The sequence below is a fragment of the Cryptomeria japonica genome, chromosome 9, assembly GCF_030272615.1.
Source record: "Cryptomeria japonica chromosome 9, Sugi_1.0, whole genome shotgun sequence".
In the NCBI taxonomy this organism is placed as follows: Eukaryota; Viridiplantae; Streptophyta; class Pinopsida; order Cupressales; family Cupressaceae; genus Cryptomeria; species Cryptomeria japonica.
The window spans coordinates 518,930,381-518,946,735 of record NC_081413.1 but is presented as its reverse complement, the minus strand read 5'-3'; the positions used below and the strand labels follow the sequence as shown (position 1 = coordinate 518,946,735).

The window sequence follows — 16,355 nt, the reverse complement described above, 5'->3', positions numbered from 1 at the left end:
AGTGTGGCAAAGGCACCTCCTAAAGTTTTTTCTTCTTTTCATTTCTCAAGTTCTACCCTTCTCCATCGATCTTTGGCTTAGGCTCTTTGGTTCTAAATTCCTTGTTTGAAACCACTTCAATGTATTGTACCTGGCCTCAACGAAGACATCTATGTCTAGGTATTGTTGTGCGTTGCACACGCTCCCTGTCGCCGACAGGGTCCCCCTTCTTGTTTTTGAGCCTTTCGTCTTTGCCCTGTTGAGTTTCGCGCAGAGTGTCTCGCGTCCTTTCGAGCAAGTCTGCACTTGGTCCGTAAAGTGATGGTATCGAAGAAAAGAGCCGATGAATCCACCCGGCTAGTCTAGCCCTCGGGCACTAATGCCAAGAGTTTGTCCGAAATTTTGAAAATCGCCTTGGATAGGCGTAAGGTGATGGAAATTGGCGAAGCTCGCCAAGCAAGAGCAGTGTGTCTAAAGGTCGCACGAGGACCAAAGTCGCCGTTTCTTCGCACAAAGAGCTATGAAGTAGATTGCGTAAGGTTTGTCTCCGCGATGTTGGTGGGATTTAAGTAAAGGATGATTTTCGCCTACTGGTGAAGGAGCGAATTTTCTGGCTAAAATGCCAAGGCTGCGAAACTTGCCTGAATGCCTTAGAATTCCGAAGCCTCCAAGATCCAAATTTGTAGAATCTAGCGAAAATTGGTTTGAGGTTCGAATTTTTATGTAAGTTTTCAAAATTGCCTTGTGGGCCAAATTTCGGACCCAGAGGCCAAAAGGGTTAAAATTTCACTAAGTTAAAAGTTGCTAAAATCGCCCAAGGGGGCTGAATTTCGTACCTTGGGGCGAAAATTTCAAAATTCGATGTTTCCCATTTGGTCCGAAAATAATGTAAAATGCTTTTAAATGTTGCAAAAGGTAGCTCCAGGTCTGAAAATCACTTAAAATGCCCAATTTCGGACCCTGGGGCGAAAACTGGAGAATGTGAAATAAGGTGAAAGTTGCAAAAGGCTCCTCCAGGTCCGAAATTTGCTTTGAAACCCCAAATTTGGACCTTAGCTCCAAAATTTCAAAATAATGACAAATCGCAAAAGGTGCTGAGAGCTCCGAAGTTTGCAAAAGGATGGTAAAGGTCTGAAATTCGCCTTAAGCATCCATTTTCGGACCCTAGGGGGTAAATGGGAAAGTGTATCGAGTTTGAAAAAACATGTTTAGGTTCGAAATTTCTTTTAAAATTCGCGAAAAATGTTATAAGGTCCAAAAATCACTTAAAGTCCTCATTTTCGGACCCTGGGGCGAAAACGTAAAAAAACATGAAATCTTGCAAAAGGACCCTCTAGGTCCGAAATTCGCCTTAAGTCCTCATTTTCGGACCCTGGGGCGAAATATGAAAATATGAAAAGCGTCGAAAGTTGCAAAAAGCTCCTCCAGGTCCAAAGTTCGCTTTATAACCCCAAATTCGGACCCTTGCTTCGAAATTTCAAAGTGCATCGATTTTGCATAATACATCTTTTGGTTCGAAATTCACATTAAATCCTCAAAATCGGACCCTGGAGCCAAAAGTGAAAGGCGATGAAATTAGCGAAAACATCCAATAGCTCCGAGATTTGCAAAATCATTCCCCAGGTCCGAAATTTCGATAAATACAAAACGCTGAGAACTCCGAAGTTTGTTTCAAAATCGCGAAATACACTTCAAAACGCCCAAAGCTCCAGCAAGTTAAAATCGCGAACTCTCCAAATCATAGAAGGTGTTAAAGCTCCGAAGTTCGAAGGGATGAAAGCATGCGAATATAGGCGTTTAGGTCCAAAGTTTTGAAAATTCGCGAAGCATGCTAAGTGCTCCGAAAGTCTCCAGTTCGAAAACCCCAAGACCTCCGAAATTCGCCAAAGGGTTGGAAATCTCCAAGCTCGCAAGAGACGTTGAATCTCCGAAGTTCACGCGGACTGGGTAAAGGCAAAATTTAAATTTCAAAGGGCCTCCAAAACTCTCCAAGGCTTGAAAATAAGAAGATAAATGCCATTCAAATCTGATAAACCCCCTCCACGCTGCTGCATTTCATAAAGGAAACCACGTCCGATTTTGTAAGGCAAAGGAAGCTCATTTCGTGCAATCCAAGGTAATTCATCCTTTTTGAAGTCTATTTAAGGGACTGGTTTTCCGTCATTTTTGTAAGAAGTTCTTGGATTGTTGCAAAAGCTCTGGTGAAATTTACAGGAATTAATGCAAAGAATTAAGACTGTTTTCAAGTTTCCTTGTGAGTGCATGTTCTCCTTCTCCACTTAATTTAGAAATCTTTCAGTTATGTTTATTTCCTTTGCAAAGCGTTTTTCAAGCAAGCATCTGATAGAATCCTTGCAGTCCACACCATTAGGGAACGGCTGATTGCCTTTCTTTCTGCATGGTTAATCTGGACCTTTCATGCTTAGTTCGGTTATCAAACACATACTATGAATGTAAAAATTCTAATACTGTAATTGATAACATGAAAATCTTGTTTCTCCTTTGAAGATTGCACTGGATTTATGCAAACATTGTGCTTAAGTAGCTGGTGATGTTTAATCTAGTTTCTTGGAGGTGTCTGTCTGCTTGACTGAATTTGCTATCTTAGTTAGAATTTACATTTCATGTCTCTCTCTCTCTCTCTCTATCCTTCCCTCCTTTTTCCCCTTTTTTAATCCAGAAAATCTGCAGTCCCACCAAAACAGTATCAACTTAACCGAAATCATTTGATAGAAAGATTATGAAAGTTTCGGGGAACCTATCTATAAATTACCCATTCAACGTAAGTCCCCCTTGTGTTTCCAGCATAAACACATCAGACCACTGAGAGATCCCGCAATCAAGACCTGACAAAAGAAACCTTGAGGTCGTCCCCTTTGATCAATACAAAAAAAAAATAGCATTAGGGACTTCCTTATCTCAAGAGAGGATAGGATACTCAATTGGTCATTCTATTCTGCGTTGGCCGTATGGAGTTTGCAGCAATGCGATTTCAGACATGTCATCAGGTACGTATGGTTCCTTGCAAGTGAAACATAGCTTCGTTTGGCTCAAATCATTCTTGGTCTCTTCCTCTTTTTTTGGATGGCATATTCTTTGTTGGAGTAAATCCTTTTTGAAAAGGCTTCTTTGATGGAGGGTCTTTTGTTTGGAATTTACTTTTAGGCATTGAAGTCTCTAATGTCAGGGCTTTTGGTGATCTCTTGCAAAGAGGGTGGTTCAAAAGCCTTTACCAAACCCTTAAGAGGTTTGGATAGACCTTCCATAAAAAGTACAATGAGCCTTCTCTTGGAGACATTGCGAACTATTACAATCATTCTCTAGAATTCTACCACATAGTTTTCCACAATTTTGTGCTGTTTTAGCTAGGTAAATTCCTTGAGATGAATCTACGGGTCCTTTCTGTCAAACCGTTCAATTACTCTTTTGCTAGACTCATCAAAGGTATTTATAAAGCTATGACCCTAGTTGACCAACCCATGATACCACCATTCATGTGCTATGCCCTCTAGATGAAGGTTGGAAAACATAACTAGTTTCATCTTCAGACATGGATTTAAGTTACATATTGTGTCTAATTTTTGAATTTAGGCATGAGTTGTACACTTATTTGAGCCATCAAAAGTAGGAAGAGTTAGCTTTTCCAATGTATGTTGTAAATCTCTATTATGTTGATTTTTCATAGGTCTTTATTCATTCCTTGGTCCACTTCTCATCTTTAAATTGTAGAAATTTATGAGGAATATTTCTCCCTGAATTTCTGGTGTGAAAGATTTATAATCATTGTAGCAAGTTGCAGTTCCATCTACAATTGTATTTTTCTCTTCAAAGTCGTGTGGTCCTTCTCTTCATTGGAAAGCAGGTTGAGAAGGATTGGTTGTAGGATCAATTATGGTTTTGTTGTTGTTGTTGTTATTATTTTCTGAGGCATTCTCTTCACTTGTATGATTTTGGGCTGCTTTGGGTACATTAAGATTCTTCATGGTTTGCAAAAATTGTTCCATTAAGATATCTTTAGACTCTATATCTCTTTTGTGTGATGTCCCCTTTTTTGAACTGAGTCAAATTAGACGACTTGAAGCCTATCTTTATTCCCCATAGGCTTAAAGGAATAATTGCAGGGGATTTATATAATAATAATTCATTAAGCTGTTCAAATGCACCATATCTTGGAAAAGGATACTTAATTTATTATTATTAAATGGGGCCAAAAAGCTAATAAAATCATAAAGTGAAAAATGGTGAATATTCAAATAAAAGGGATATTAATTACCTAAAAGATGATTAATAATTGAAAAGGAAAAATGACGAATATTCAAATAAAATAAAAAAAAGTAAATTTTAATTACTTTTAGGGTTTGTTGGAAAAAACATAAAAAAATTAAACTATTGGAAAAAGCCTAAGTTGCCGGTTTGGGTTTGAGAACATAGTACGTCAGTACAGCAAAATTTTGAAAAGGGGTTTGGGTTCGTTAGTACAAAAACAATGTAATATATATATATATATATATATATATATATATATATATATATATATATATATATATATAGGCCTAGAAGCATGAATTAAGATTAGAATGCCACATAGCATCATATACATCAAATTCAATATCAAAATGACAAAATAATATTATCGAGTTCAAGTATCATTGTTTCAACAATTGGAACTATAGTTTTAATTTTTAAAGTTTAATCATCAAATGGTTTCTCTAAATCATCATCTTCATTCTCATCCTCCTCATCATTGACATTGACATTAGATGAACCAATGCCAATACCACTTGCACTTGCACTATTAGTTTGCTCGCTTTCCAAGTCATTAAATGCAACAAGCTGAGAAGTGGAAGCATTCAAGTCAGTTTGCTTTGGCTCTATATCCCACATCTTTGACTCCCCTTGCTTGTAGTCATGTTGCTTGTGTGAAAGAAGACGCAAGTTGGAATACACATATACTAAATTCTCTTCTCTTTTTGATTGCAATCTATTGCGCTTTACTGAGTGGATGAAAGAGTATGTGCTCCATTTTCTTTTTGATGCAGATGAACTAGCAACCTATGAAGACAAAGTAAACAATTAAAGCTATAAATTTATAAAATTAAAATTTATTAGCAACCTATGAAGACAAAGTAAACTCTAAATAAAAATTACTTGTGATAAAACTTTGACTGCGAGGGGTTTTAGGTTTTGGAAGCATGTTCCATGGAAGTACCACCAACTATGAGCATCCTTCTTGAATCTATGATGAAGAGCGTCAACACATAGATTATTTCCGTTTGCAAATTCTACGAACTTATTTGTAATCACATCTCGCACATCATCTTCATGGTAGACTCTAAGGAATGTTGCTTTGTACCCATCAGACACTTCTAAATTTCTCCATGGTGCAAGCCTTCTTGGTTGATCAAGAAACTGATTGCTATAGTACTTTGCTATCAAGGAATAGGCAAGAAGATGTAAGGGAGTGGTCGTCTTATTCCACCTCACTACAACAATTGCTTGCACTTGTTTGAAGAATTTCTCCTTAGGGTCTTGCTCTTTTGCATTTATAATGCACTTCATCTGCTCAAGCATTGAGTCAATGCCATCATAAATCTCTCCACTGCAAGGCCTATCCATGTCAGTGTAGTGAATCATGCCTATAATGGGCTCGGTAAAACTAAGGAGATATTTCTCAAGATCCCACCATGAGTCATCCAATATTCTTTGCCTAATTCTTGTTGCCCTCTTAGTGTTGCTTTGCTTCCATATAGTCCAATTTTGGCTGATCACCATATTACAAAGTGTCACTTTAACTTTCACAAGTCGTCTCAAGATGATTGTGTTAGATAAAAAATGGGTCTTAGCAATGTATAACAGAAATTAAAGCCAAATTTAAAAAAAAAAAGACAAACTTTAAAGAAGAATACACATTTTAGCTTACACAATCAAATTATGAACATTGAAAATAAAAAAATCAGAAAATGTAAAATTAAATTACTATTTCACTTGCCTTCAATAGCTCCAAACTCAAAAAAGATCTTAAAATCCCTTGAGACATGTGGTGGTTTGTGATGAAAATCTAGATGTCCTCAACATCTGCATACACCTGTTTGATCTGATCAATTTTATTCCCAATCTTTTGTAGCATAAGATTGAGTGAATGGACTGCACAAGGTGTCCAAAAAATGTGGTGATAGCGTTCCTCAACCAACAAACTAACAACTCTACAATTTTTTGCATTGTCCGTTATGACTTAAACAACATTATGGGGTTCCACTGTTTCATTGGCAGAGATGAGAATATCTGCAATAAATTTCCCATCTTTTACTTGGCCCTCACAATCCACAACTTTCAAAAACATTGCCCCTTTAGGGGACACTGCTATGACATTGATCAAGGGACGATTTTTGCAATCTTTCCACCCATCTGAAACAATGGATACACCTGTCTCAACCCATGAATCCCTATGGGCTTCAATGCATCTTCAACCCCCTTCTTTCCAACAAGGTTCCACATACCTTCTCATAACCTGGGCCCTTATACCCTCTTGGAGCTTCATTAACACTTTCCAACATCTTTTTCCAATATGGGGAGCGAACAACATTGAAAGCCAACCCATTTGCATATATGCATCTTGCTACATCTTGGTCGGCAATGTCTTGACTCTCATTTTGAAATGCAGTTTCTAAAGGTCCCTTTGATCTTTTGCATGCAATGGGTGCTTCACTTTTAGGCTCATTTGTGAAAAAAAAGGGTTGGTTTTCTACTACAATATTGGGATGAGATAGGGGCTGCATTTCCTTTGTTTTTTTTTGGAACTGTTTTATTTAATCTATGGGCTTCTCTCTCTTTTGCTTCTTCATGCTCTCTAATATATTTCAACACCGTCTCTTGTGGTATAGGCACACCATTTTTTCTAGGGCATTTTTTGATGCCTCTTCTTGATTTTCCACACAAATGGCCTACCACCAGATAATATGAACTATTACGTTCTTTATCACATCCTTGGCATTTCCAACGGAATCCCCCACCTCTTGGAAGCAGTTGTATCATGTCAACATACTTCTATAGGGGATAATTTGGATCTGATCTGTTTTGTTTGTTCATTTGTGCCTATGGAGGAAGAGGTAGATGCCATTCTAGTTTCTATGGCAAGAAGTTATGTGAACGCATTAAAAAATAAAAACAAAATAATGAAAAAAAAGGTAAACTAAACAAATGATGTTTCATGTTTGTGAAACAAAAATGGTTGAAAAAAATGTACAAAAACCTACCTCTTTCAGCCAATGGAAGCTTGCAAATGTGTGGAAATGATGCTGCAACACTTGTTCAAGCTTCAAAAATTGATCTTCAACTCCTTCTATTTGATGTTATAACCCAAACCTTGCTCAACTTGGAACGAAAAAACTGATGTTTGCAAAACAAATGAGGAAAAATGAATAAAGTTTGTGTTTTGAATGTCACTTTTAGGGTTTTACTTTCCATTTCCAAGTGGCGGATTTCAAAAATTTGGTAAAATTTGTGAAAAAGAATCATTTTTGGGGCGCCCAGCCATCTGGGTTTGCCCAGGCCGAATTGGCTTGCTCGGGCAATGACCCTGGCCGGATCCGCAGGTGAACTGTACCAAGATCCAGACCTGGACTGATACTAGGCCCCATACCTGCTAGACCTTGCAACATAGTTTATTATTAAATTATATTTCAAAGTGGGGACATTACGTAAACACACACTCACTCGCTCACACACACACACTAATAATATGGACACACACACAAACACACCCCAGATTAGTGAACCAAACCCTTAAACTCAAACCTGAACTGGTCACTCACACACACTCACTCTCTATCTCTCTCTCTCTCTCTCTCACACACACACACACACACACACACACACAAACACACACACACACATAGACAATAATGATATGGTCACACACACCCCAAATCAGTGAACCAATCCCTTAAACTCAAACCTGAACTGGTTACACACATTCACTCACTCACTCTCTCTCTCACACACACACACACACATATCATGCCCCAACAATAATATGGACCCTGTCCATTATGAGACTTCGCTTGAATTAAATTTACATTTTTTGCGTCCATTCCCAGGGAAATCCATTTACAGAATAGATATGCCCATTACATCTCATACAAAAGGCTTTGTATGCATGTATTCAAAATCTTATACTGATACATGCATTTAACATGTAAAGCAAAATCAAAATGAAGAGCTATTTGTCACAAGAAAACTTAAAAAGTTAAATCCAATATTAAAATTTTCAAGACAAGTCATAGCTGTTTTCATGTGCCAACAATATATAAATTTATCCTTTACTTCGATAAGAAATGCTCAGATTTTCAGCATGTGAAGTAGATGCTTTTAAAGTGATAAAAATGAGAACAAATTGAATAGTAAGAATGGATGCAAAGACAGCTTTTTGGTTTAATCTGTTTATGTTTACACTTGCATACTAATATTTTAGGTGCTTGTATAACTGTAGGTATCCATTTTGCTAGAATTTCAACAGCATCAAACACTATCCGTTGCTTCCTTGGACAGACAACTAAATTTCTACACCCAGCTCCATTTTTGTCATAATAATTTGCTGAAACATCCATGGTTAATGAGTCTCAGCCTCAGTGAAATGATTTCTTTTCAAATTCAAATCCCACACATTTCTTCTCAGCATTATCCAAGCATATGAAGCTACCCATTCAATATTGTTCATCTATAAATATGTCAGGCAGTAAGAGTCCCAAAGGTTGTTATCTTTCGGGAGAGCATGTGGTGTATTATGTTGACGACTGGCTCCCTGTACAAGTCAATTCAGAACTGGTACTTTTTCCAAGTAAAGTTTTACAGCATCAAGATCGAACTTTAAAGATTGGGAGTCAAATTTCAGCAAATAAGCAATATATTGGCTATTGCATTCAATCGGGGACAATTTGCATCTATAACAGGCAAACAGGACATCAATGCCTCCTTCAAGGGCATCAACAGGTTTTTATTTCTTTTAGCCTTTTCTTTGCAACAAAAAAATTAATATTGTAACTCTTTTGAAGGTCTAAGCAGTAGCACTTGTGGATGTAGTCCTAAAGAAGTCATGTTCATTGAGTTTTGCACTGCCTGTGCCCTAAATAATCTTTTGAAAATTTCAAATTTTTACATACATTGTTGGCACACCTCTTGGATTACCTTCTGCTCTTCATTTATTTGATTAAGTCTTAGGTTGAATATTCAGTTTTACCAAATCCTTTCTATGATATTCTAAGTATTCTTGAATTCTTTTCCATGGATATGATGATTTGATTAGATTTTGGATTATCCATTTATGTTTTTGGCATTGAGAAAATTAAAAATTCAATCTCGGGAAGGCAAGCAATTTTACTGAACATTTAGAACTAGCTGGAGAAAGGAAAGTAGATCAACATAAAGGTGCTAGAGAATTTTAAACTATAGGTTCAGCATTCTGTAGTAATACTGTACTTGTTGTGCCGACAAGTGAAAGGAAAAATAGTAAATAGTAATTACCAACCACCATTTGTAGTCTAGAATCACTTTAGTCAGATTCCATTTGAATAATTAAAGATTACCATAATGACAATGATGGAGACCCCAATACCTATAGAAATTAATTGTAGTAGTCATTCCCTGGACAATCAGTAAATGCTCCTAATCATCTCAAGACACATTGCATCCTTAAGGGATGACATGCATGAAGAATGTAGCTTTACATAAAAAGAGAAATATCCTATTTAGAATGATTACAATTGTGTGTTCCACCAACTACTGAAGTGCATAAATCTACAAAAGAAAATTATATTAAGCAACCGGCATGCCATAAAAGAGAAAATAATTTAGATATATCTGTGCTCCAGTAGTAAGTAATGCATAAAGAAAATAAATCTTGGTTCTTGTAATGTCCCCTACTGGGTTTAGGCCTGTTTTAACCATAACTAATCTATTTCAATATACTTATAACTTAAAACTAAATTGATTAGGAGACAAATCTATCATAACATGAACCAACTCTGTGATATTCCATAGTTCAATTAATTTATCAATTATTAATAAGTAAATTGTTCATCTACCATACTAGATGATTAATTCTATCATACCAGATAATTAATTTTATCATCCATAATTCTTAATGCAAGTGTCAACCTTTGTTACTACTTAAGTTCTAAGGAAGAAGAGAATATTTATGTTACCAAAGTGCTTAGAGACCAAAATACAATAGGCTCCCTCAAAGTTTACGGATCCAAGCCCTTACCCTATCTAGGGACCATGCCCGCAAAGTTTTCAGGACGTTGACCCTTACCCTATCTTGGGAATCATCTTATTGAGTGGATTTAGACTGCCCCTCTTTGGAAACAACTTTATCCCTAACTTTCTTAAATACTGACAGTAGTAACAAGCATTATATATAAACATATTCTTCTTATTGTTATTAACTTAAGAGTTCTTTCTGATTTACATTCTAATATTGTTATTTGTCTGATCAAACATTATATCTATACATATATATATTAGTATGACTGTCATACATATTGCAGTCTATATTAATATTACTATTAAAATCTGCATAAGAACATTATCAGGCTTCATATATTAAGCATACATATTAAACACATCCCCATGCATACCACCAAGAACAAATATGCTACTGACTGTAACTTAATAACAGTTCTGATCTGATTCGATCCATGGTGATGTTACTGGATGCTTTTGATTCCTTTCCTTTCTATCTCTCAGTGTGAGGGAGAGGTCACACCTCTTCATCATGTATGCCCTTTGGCAAGAGACACACTCTTTCACCATTAACACCCTCTGAAAGAGTGCAACTCTTCATTATTTCTGCCCTTTGAAAGGGACACAACCTTTCACAATCAGATCTGCACTTTTGATTCTCCAATTATCCCCTTCTCAAATGCTCGTCTCCCATTTATACCTCATATTTGGGGGAGTCGCAACTTATCATTTCATGCCTTTTGACCATTCATTAACTTAATTAAATTTTAATTATAATTAATTATATTCTTTTATATTTTTAATTTAAATTTTATTTTTGTTCTTTTGTATTTGAATTTTATTATTATTATTATTATTATTTATTATTAAATTCTATTTCAAAGTGGGGACATTACAGTTCACTCACTAACCCTTCGACCACTTGTTTTCTATCTTCCTTTGTCACGACCCACAAAATAATACAGAAATTCTAACACCAATCTGAAATCGAAACAAACCCCTAAAACATTCTATCTTCTGCAAACTTATAAAAGCTTCAGAACTAAAGAACTTTACCCACAAATCTGATGAAACTGAGCAAGAGAAAACTCTCAACTTTGAATCCATAAAGTTAGTCCATTTTAAATAAAATCTGAACTAGATTAATCATTCACAATATTAAATCTACTATATACTATTAACCACATAAACTATATATGCAGTTACATAAATAAAAGTCATAACTACCATAAACTGTTAGTTTTAAGCAATCAGATGTTAATCTTAAATAATCAGGTTATAACAGAACAGTAACAGCAATAAAAACACAAAACAAGACACACCAATACCCTGGGAAAACCTCCCTCTTGGAGGTGAAAAACCCAGTCACAAAGTACAATGTGTATTATCTCAAATGTAGGCAATTACAAGGCAAGTGTGCTTATCTTAGATTGCTGTTCAACCAGCAAGATAGCAGATCTGAATTCCTCTTTATGTGATAATGGAGATTGCAGCCCTTATCATCAACATCAAATTCGCTCAAGGCAAGTCTTCATTAGCTTCGCAAGATCTTGATAGCATCACCTAACAGCCAGCCTTCACACAATGGATGAGGAGCAAGTTCGCACAAGAGAGAGAGAGAGATCGCCAAATGTTGGAGAGCAGATTACATGTGTTGACAGCCTTAAGAATGATTCGCCTTGTATGTAAATTGATTCATTATGCTGTGCAAATGACTTGCTTATATACTTGACTTGTGGTGTCAAGTCTCAAGTCGACTTGCCTTGTTAATTTAATAATAATATTATGTATATCGTCCAAATAGGTCTTGACCTATTAAGACGATATTGCTTGATTGCCTTTACCACACGCTACATGAGTTTGGGCCCAACCCAATTACATAATCGCTCAAAATACATATTGGGCCTACCCTATCTACAAGTTACATTCAATATAGGACCACAAGTTACATCGCCCAATTAGGGTCAGACCAAATTACAAGTTACATTTATAGGGCCTGTCCTATCCACAAGCTAAATTATATATAGGTCTTGCTCAAGCAAGACATAATTACAAGTTACATGTATTTGGGCCCAGCCCTAAGTTCGATTTACATAATAGATAATACATGTGTATTTTAATTGTCATTGACAACATTAAAATACAATAGATAGGTATCCAAGCTAGCTACTATTTCAACACTCCCTCTTAGCATGACCTTCATCTTGCATTGCCCGCAAGGATGAATGCATAAGCTCCATAGAGTATACCTGCAATAAAACACATAAATATCATGAACTCATTTCATGATGTCCATCTTGCATTGCCCGCAGAGGATGGAAGAGGTATTACACCTCAGCCTTCTCCCAGAGAAGGATACACTGTCACCTTGCATTGCCCGCAGAGGGTGACTCCACCTTGCATTGCCCGTAGAGGCATCACTAGGATTGAGACTCCCTCTCAATCAATATTGTGTTCTCTACAATTCCAAGCTTCTCTCTGAAGTACTCAAACTTCATTCGAGCTAGAGGCTTGGTGAGAACATCAGAAACCTGTTCATCAGTGTTGATATATTTCAGCTGGATGGCACCTCTTTGTGCCATATCACGAATATAGTGATAATGAGTTTCCACATGTTTTGACTTGTCATGAAACACGGGATTATCAGACATTTTAATACAACTCTGATTATCATAATAAATAACAGTGGATTCCCAAGGTTGTCCGAACAACCCAGCAAGAAGCTTGTGAAGCCAAATTGTTTCTCTAGTTGCCACACTTGAAGCAATGTATTCAGCTTCTGCAATACTCAATGCAACTGAGGATTGTTTCCTACTGGCCCAAGAGATCATAGCAGAACCCAAGTTGAAACAGATTCCTGAAGTGCTTTTCTTATGAGTAACACTTCCCGCCCAATCAGAATCAGAGTAGCCTTCCAAATTGATTACTGTGTTGATTGGATACTTCAGTCCATAGCCAACTGTTCCACACAAGTATCTCAGGATGTACTTGACTGCCACCTAGTGAACATGCTCTGGCTTGTTCATGAATTGGCTAAGTGCACTCACTGCATAGCAAATGAGTGTTGACTAGATACATCCAGGATTCAATCAATTGCCTGTACTCTGAAGGATTTGTAAAATCAGAGTTAGCTGAAAAAATACTCAACTTCTTCAAGTTAGTTTCCATCATACCAAATCTCTTCAATATATCAATAGTATATTTTCCTTGACTTAGAATAATTTCATTAGGTTTTGCCACACTTCTAACCCTAGAAAGTAATGCATTAGACCTAGATTCTTCATTTCAAATTCAGTAGCGAATTCTTTCTTACACCTAATGATGAGACTATCTTCACCAGTTAGAAATAAATCATCCACATATAAAACCAGAATTAGCATTTCACCATTAAATACTTTAAAGTAAATGTTAGGATCAACATCATTCTTATAAAACCCTAAACTAACTAAGTACTTATCAATTCTTTCATACCAAGCCCTAGGAGCTTGCTTGAGACTGTAGAGAGCTTTCTTCAGTCTGCACACATGAGTTTCTCTATTATGAATCTCATTACCTTCAGGTTGTTCAATATAGACAACATTAAGAAAACAGTCTTTATATCTAACTTCCAGCCTGCAGCATTAGCTATAGTGGTCCTAATATTAGTATATCTAGCAGCAAAAGCAAATGTTTCTTTCTAACTACATCTAGCTTCATATTTTCAAAAACTTCCATATGGAACTCTCTTTTGATTCTTAATATAAAATTGTGGTAATCAAGTCTCATGAAGATTGCATAAACTAAGAATCAAGGAAGCCATAAATCAAAGATGAGAAATGCCAACCTTTTCCCTACTTCACTTTTACGAAATGGACCTATAGTACAATCATTATGATCAAGGCATACGTTCAAGTGAAGAAACCAAGCTCCCTCTTAAGCTTGAAGGCATGGTAGTTCAAGAAACTCTTGAAGAGAAAATATCCCAATAGAATGAATTAACATGTAAAGTAACTTATCTAGACTTCCACCATTGATAACATATGTCAAGATTGCTCAAAAAGATATTGCCAGTCTATTATCAACTTTAGCCATAGAGTAAAGCTACACAACATTCTAAAATTGCTTTCCATAGTTGAATAACAGAGAGTTAGCTTACTTCAAAAACATTTTACAAAATCCATAAGCAAGGTATATAAGCCTAATTGTCTTTCCAGCTAATGCGTAAAATCAGATATGAGTATCGACCACTCAAAAGGATACACATTGTAGTTGAGCACAAGCGTATGATCGAAAGCCAACTTCAATAAGTTAGATACCTCATTCATCTTAGGTTTCATCATCAAGAGAATACTTACTTCAAAGAATGTAATAGGCAGTATGCTTAAATTGAAGAGATAGTGTCGCAATGAATATTATGTAAGGATGATGAAAGCCATGACAACATGAGGGCCTATAGCTGAAGAGAACCAAGTGTTACACAGTCACAACCCTACATGACAACCTTATCCAAAACATAAAACAGAACAGAAAATGCAGTCCATACGATGTCAAGAGATTTGATGCAAATCAAGAGACACACCATAAGAGTGTATAATTCCAGAGCAACAATACTATTGAGCATTTCAAGACTTACATAGAATACAGTGCATCAAAACTATGCAACAAGTATCATAAGGGATCAGATCATAATATGAAGATAGTAAGGTCAACATTGGGCATAGATACTAAGTAGGATGTCGATCACACCAATGACTGAGGTTCCATGTTTTTGAATCTCCTATAAATTTATTCGTCTTTCTATTTGTGCTTGCCATCATAATACTCCTAGATTTATATTTGAATACACATGTTGAAGTCTTAAGTGCCAAGGATGTATTTAGATCAATGCATCAATTCAGATAACCACATCAAATAGGTTGAGAGCTAAACATACTTAAAAAAAATAGAGAGCAGGGCATAACTATCTTCAATAGTTCAAACTGGATTAGAACAAATTCTTAACACAAGAACAAGGCTCCAACTAGGGTGATTATTCCAAACCTTAGGAAGAAAGTTAGGCAATACTAAGATCTGAAAACAAGTGCACAAACCGACATATGAAAGTACCCTCAGATGAAGTAGTTAACAAGCAAGAGAACCTTGTGCACTAATAAGACACTAATAACAATAAGGTAATCAGATGCAAATCTCCAACTAGGTGGACCCTATAATTGAGAATAGAGGAATGAGGGCACCTGAAATCTTATTCTTGTTATCGTCCCATCGATGTCTTTAATTTGTCAAGCAGACATTGCTGTTGAACTTTCTGATTCACGGTAGACTTCTTGAATTGCTTTAGCTTATCCAGATCCGAAGGCTCAGTCAGATCCTTATCTTTCACAAACTGTAACGAACCTTCCATGGTGTAAAATTTAGGGCACCTTCAAGTCTGTCCTCGACTTTCAGACCTGCAACCATCTTGCAAAACTAACAACAAAATGAAAGTGAAGGACAACTAATAATCAGATTATTTAGAATTAACCTAAAGCTCTGATACCATGTTAGTTGTTGTCCTCAATTTTTGATTTCAAAAATTGGACTATCACATGGAAATTTTTATTAAAAAATGAAAAATTTTATTCTATGGCACGCTTCCCGAGGCAGAAATTCGCCCCATCCTTGGATTGGATCGATTGTTGATCCATCCCCAAGCTACGTTTCGAATTTCGTCGCGTTTCGAGTCCGTTTGCTATGTTTTTGCTTCAATGTAGGGGAATTTTTCGATAATTACCAGTAACTGGTAATTTGTTTTTCAAAACCCCCTTGAAGCTTTTGGTCTTGTAGGGGAATTTTTCTCAATTTACAAGTTTTTGGAAACTGGTAAGAAGGGTTTTAAAACCCCCTTTATTAGTAGAATGACTTTAAGTGTTTTGTAAAACTTGTAAATGGGTTTTTAAAACCCCTTTACATGTTTTTATGACTTAAAAGTTATTTTTATTTTTAAATAGAACTTGTAAATGGGATTTTAAAATCCCTTTACATGTTTTAAGTAAAATCACTTGTAAAGGGAATTCTATTTCCCTATTACAAGTAATTTAACTTGTATTCCTTTTCTAAAACCCGAAATTTGCCTTAGAGGCAAAAATATGAACATTTTGAAAACTTGTTGTTTCATTTCT

The 16,355-nt window shown here is 36.1% G+C and overlaps 1 protein-coding gene across 7 annotated transcripts in view; it reads left to right on the top strand.

Annotated features, from left to right (window-relative positions):
- The window catches only part of LOC131066905 (varicose-related protein), a 146,858-nt gene that overhangs the window by 24,696 nt on the left and 105,807 nt on the right, over nucleotides 1-16,355 (top strand). For all 7 annotated transcript variants that reach the window (XM_058001799.2, XM_058001797.2, XM_058001794.2 and 4 more), the window contains one exon: nucleotides 8,468-8,967. In XM_058001799.2, the coding sequence (XP_057857782.2) occupies nucleotides 8,668-8,967 (300 nt within the window). In that variant the 5' untranslated portion in view covers nucleotides 8,468-8,667. The remainder of the gene's footprint in view (nucleotides 1-8,467; nucleotides 8,968-16,355) is intronic.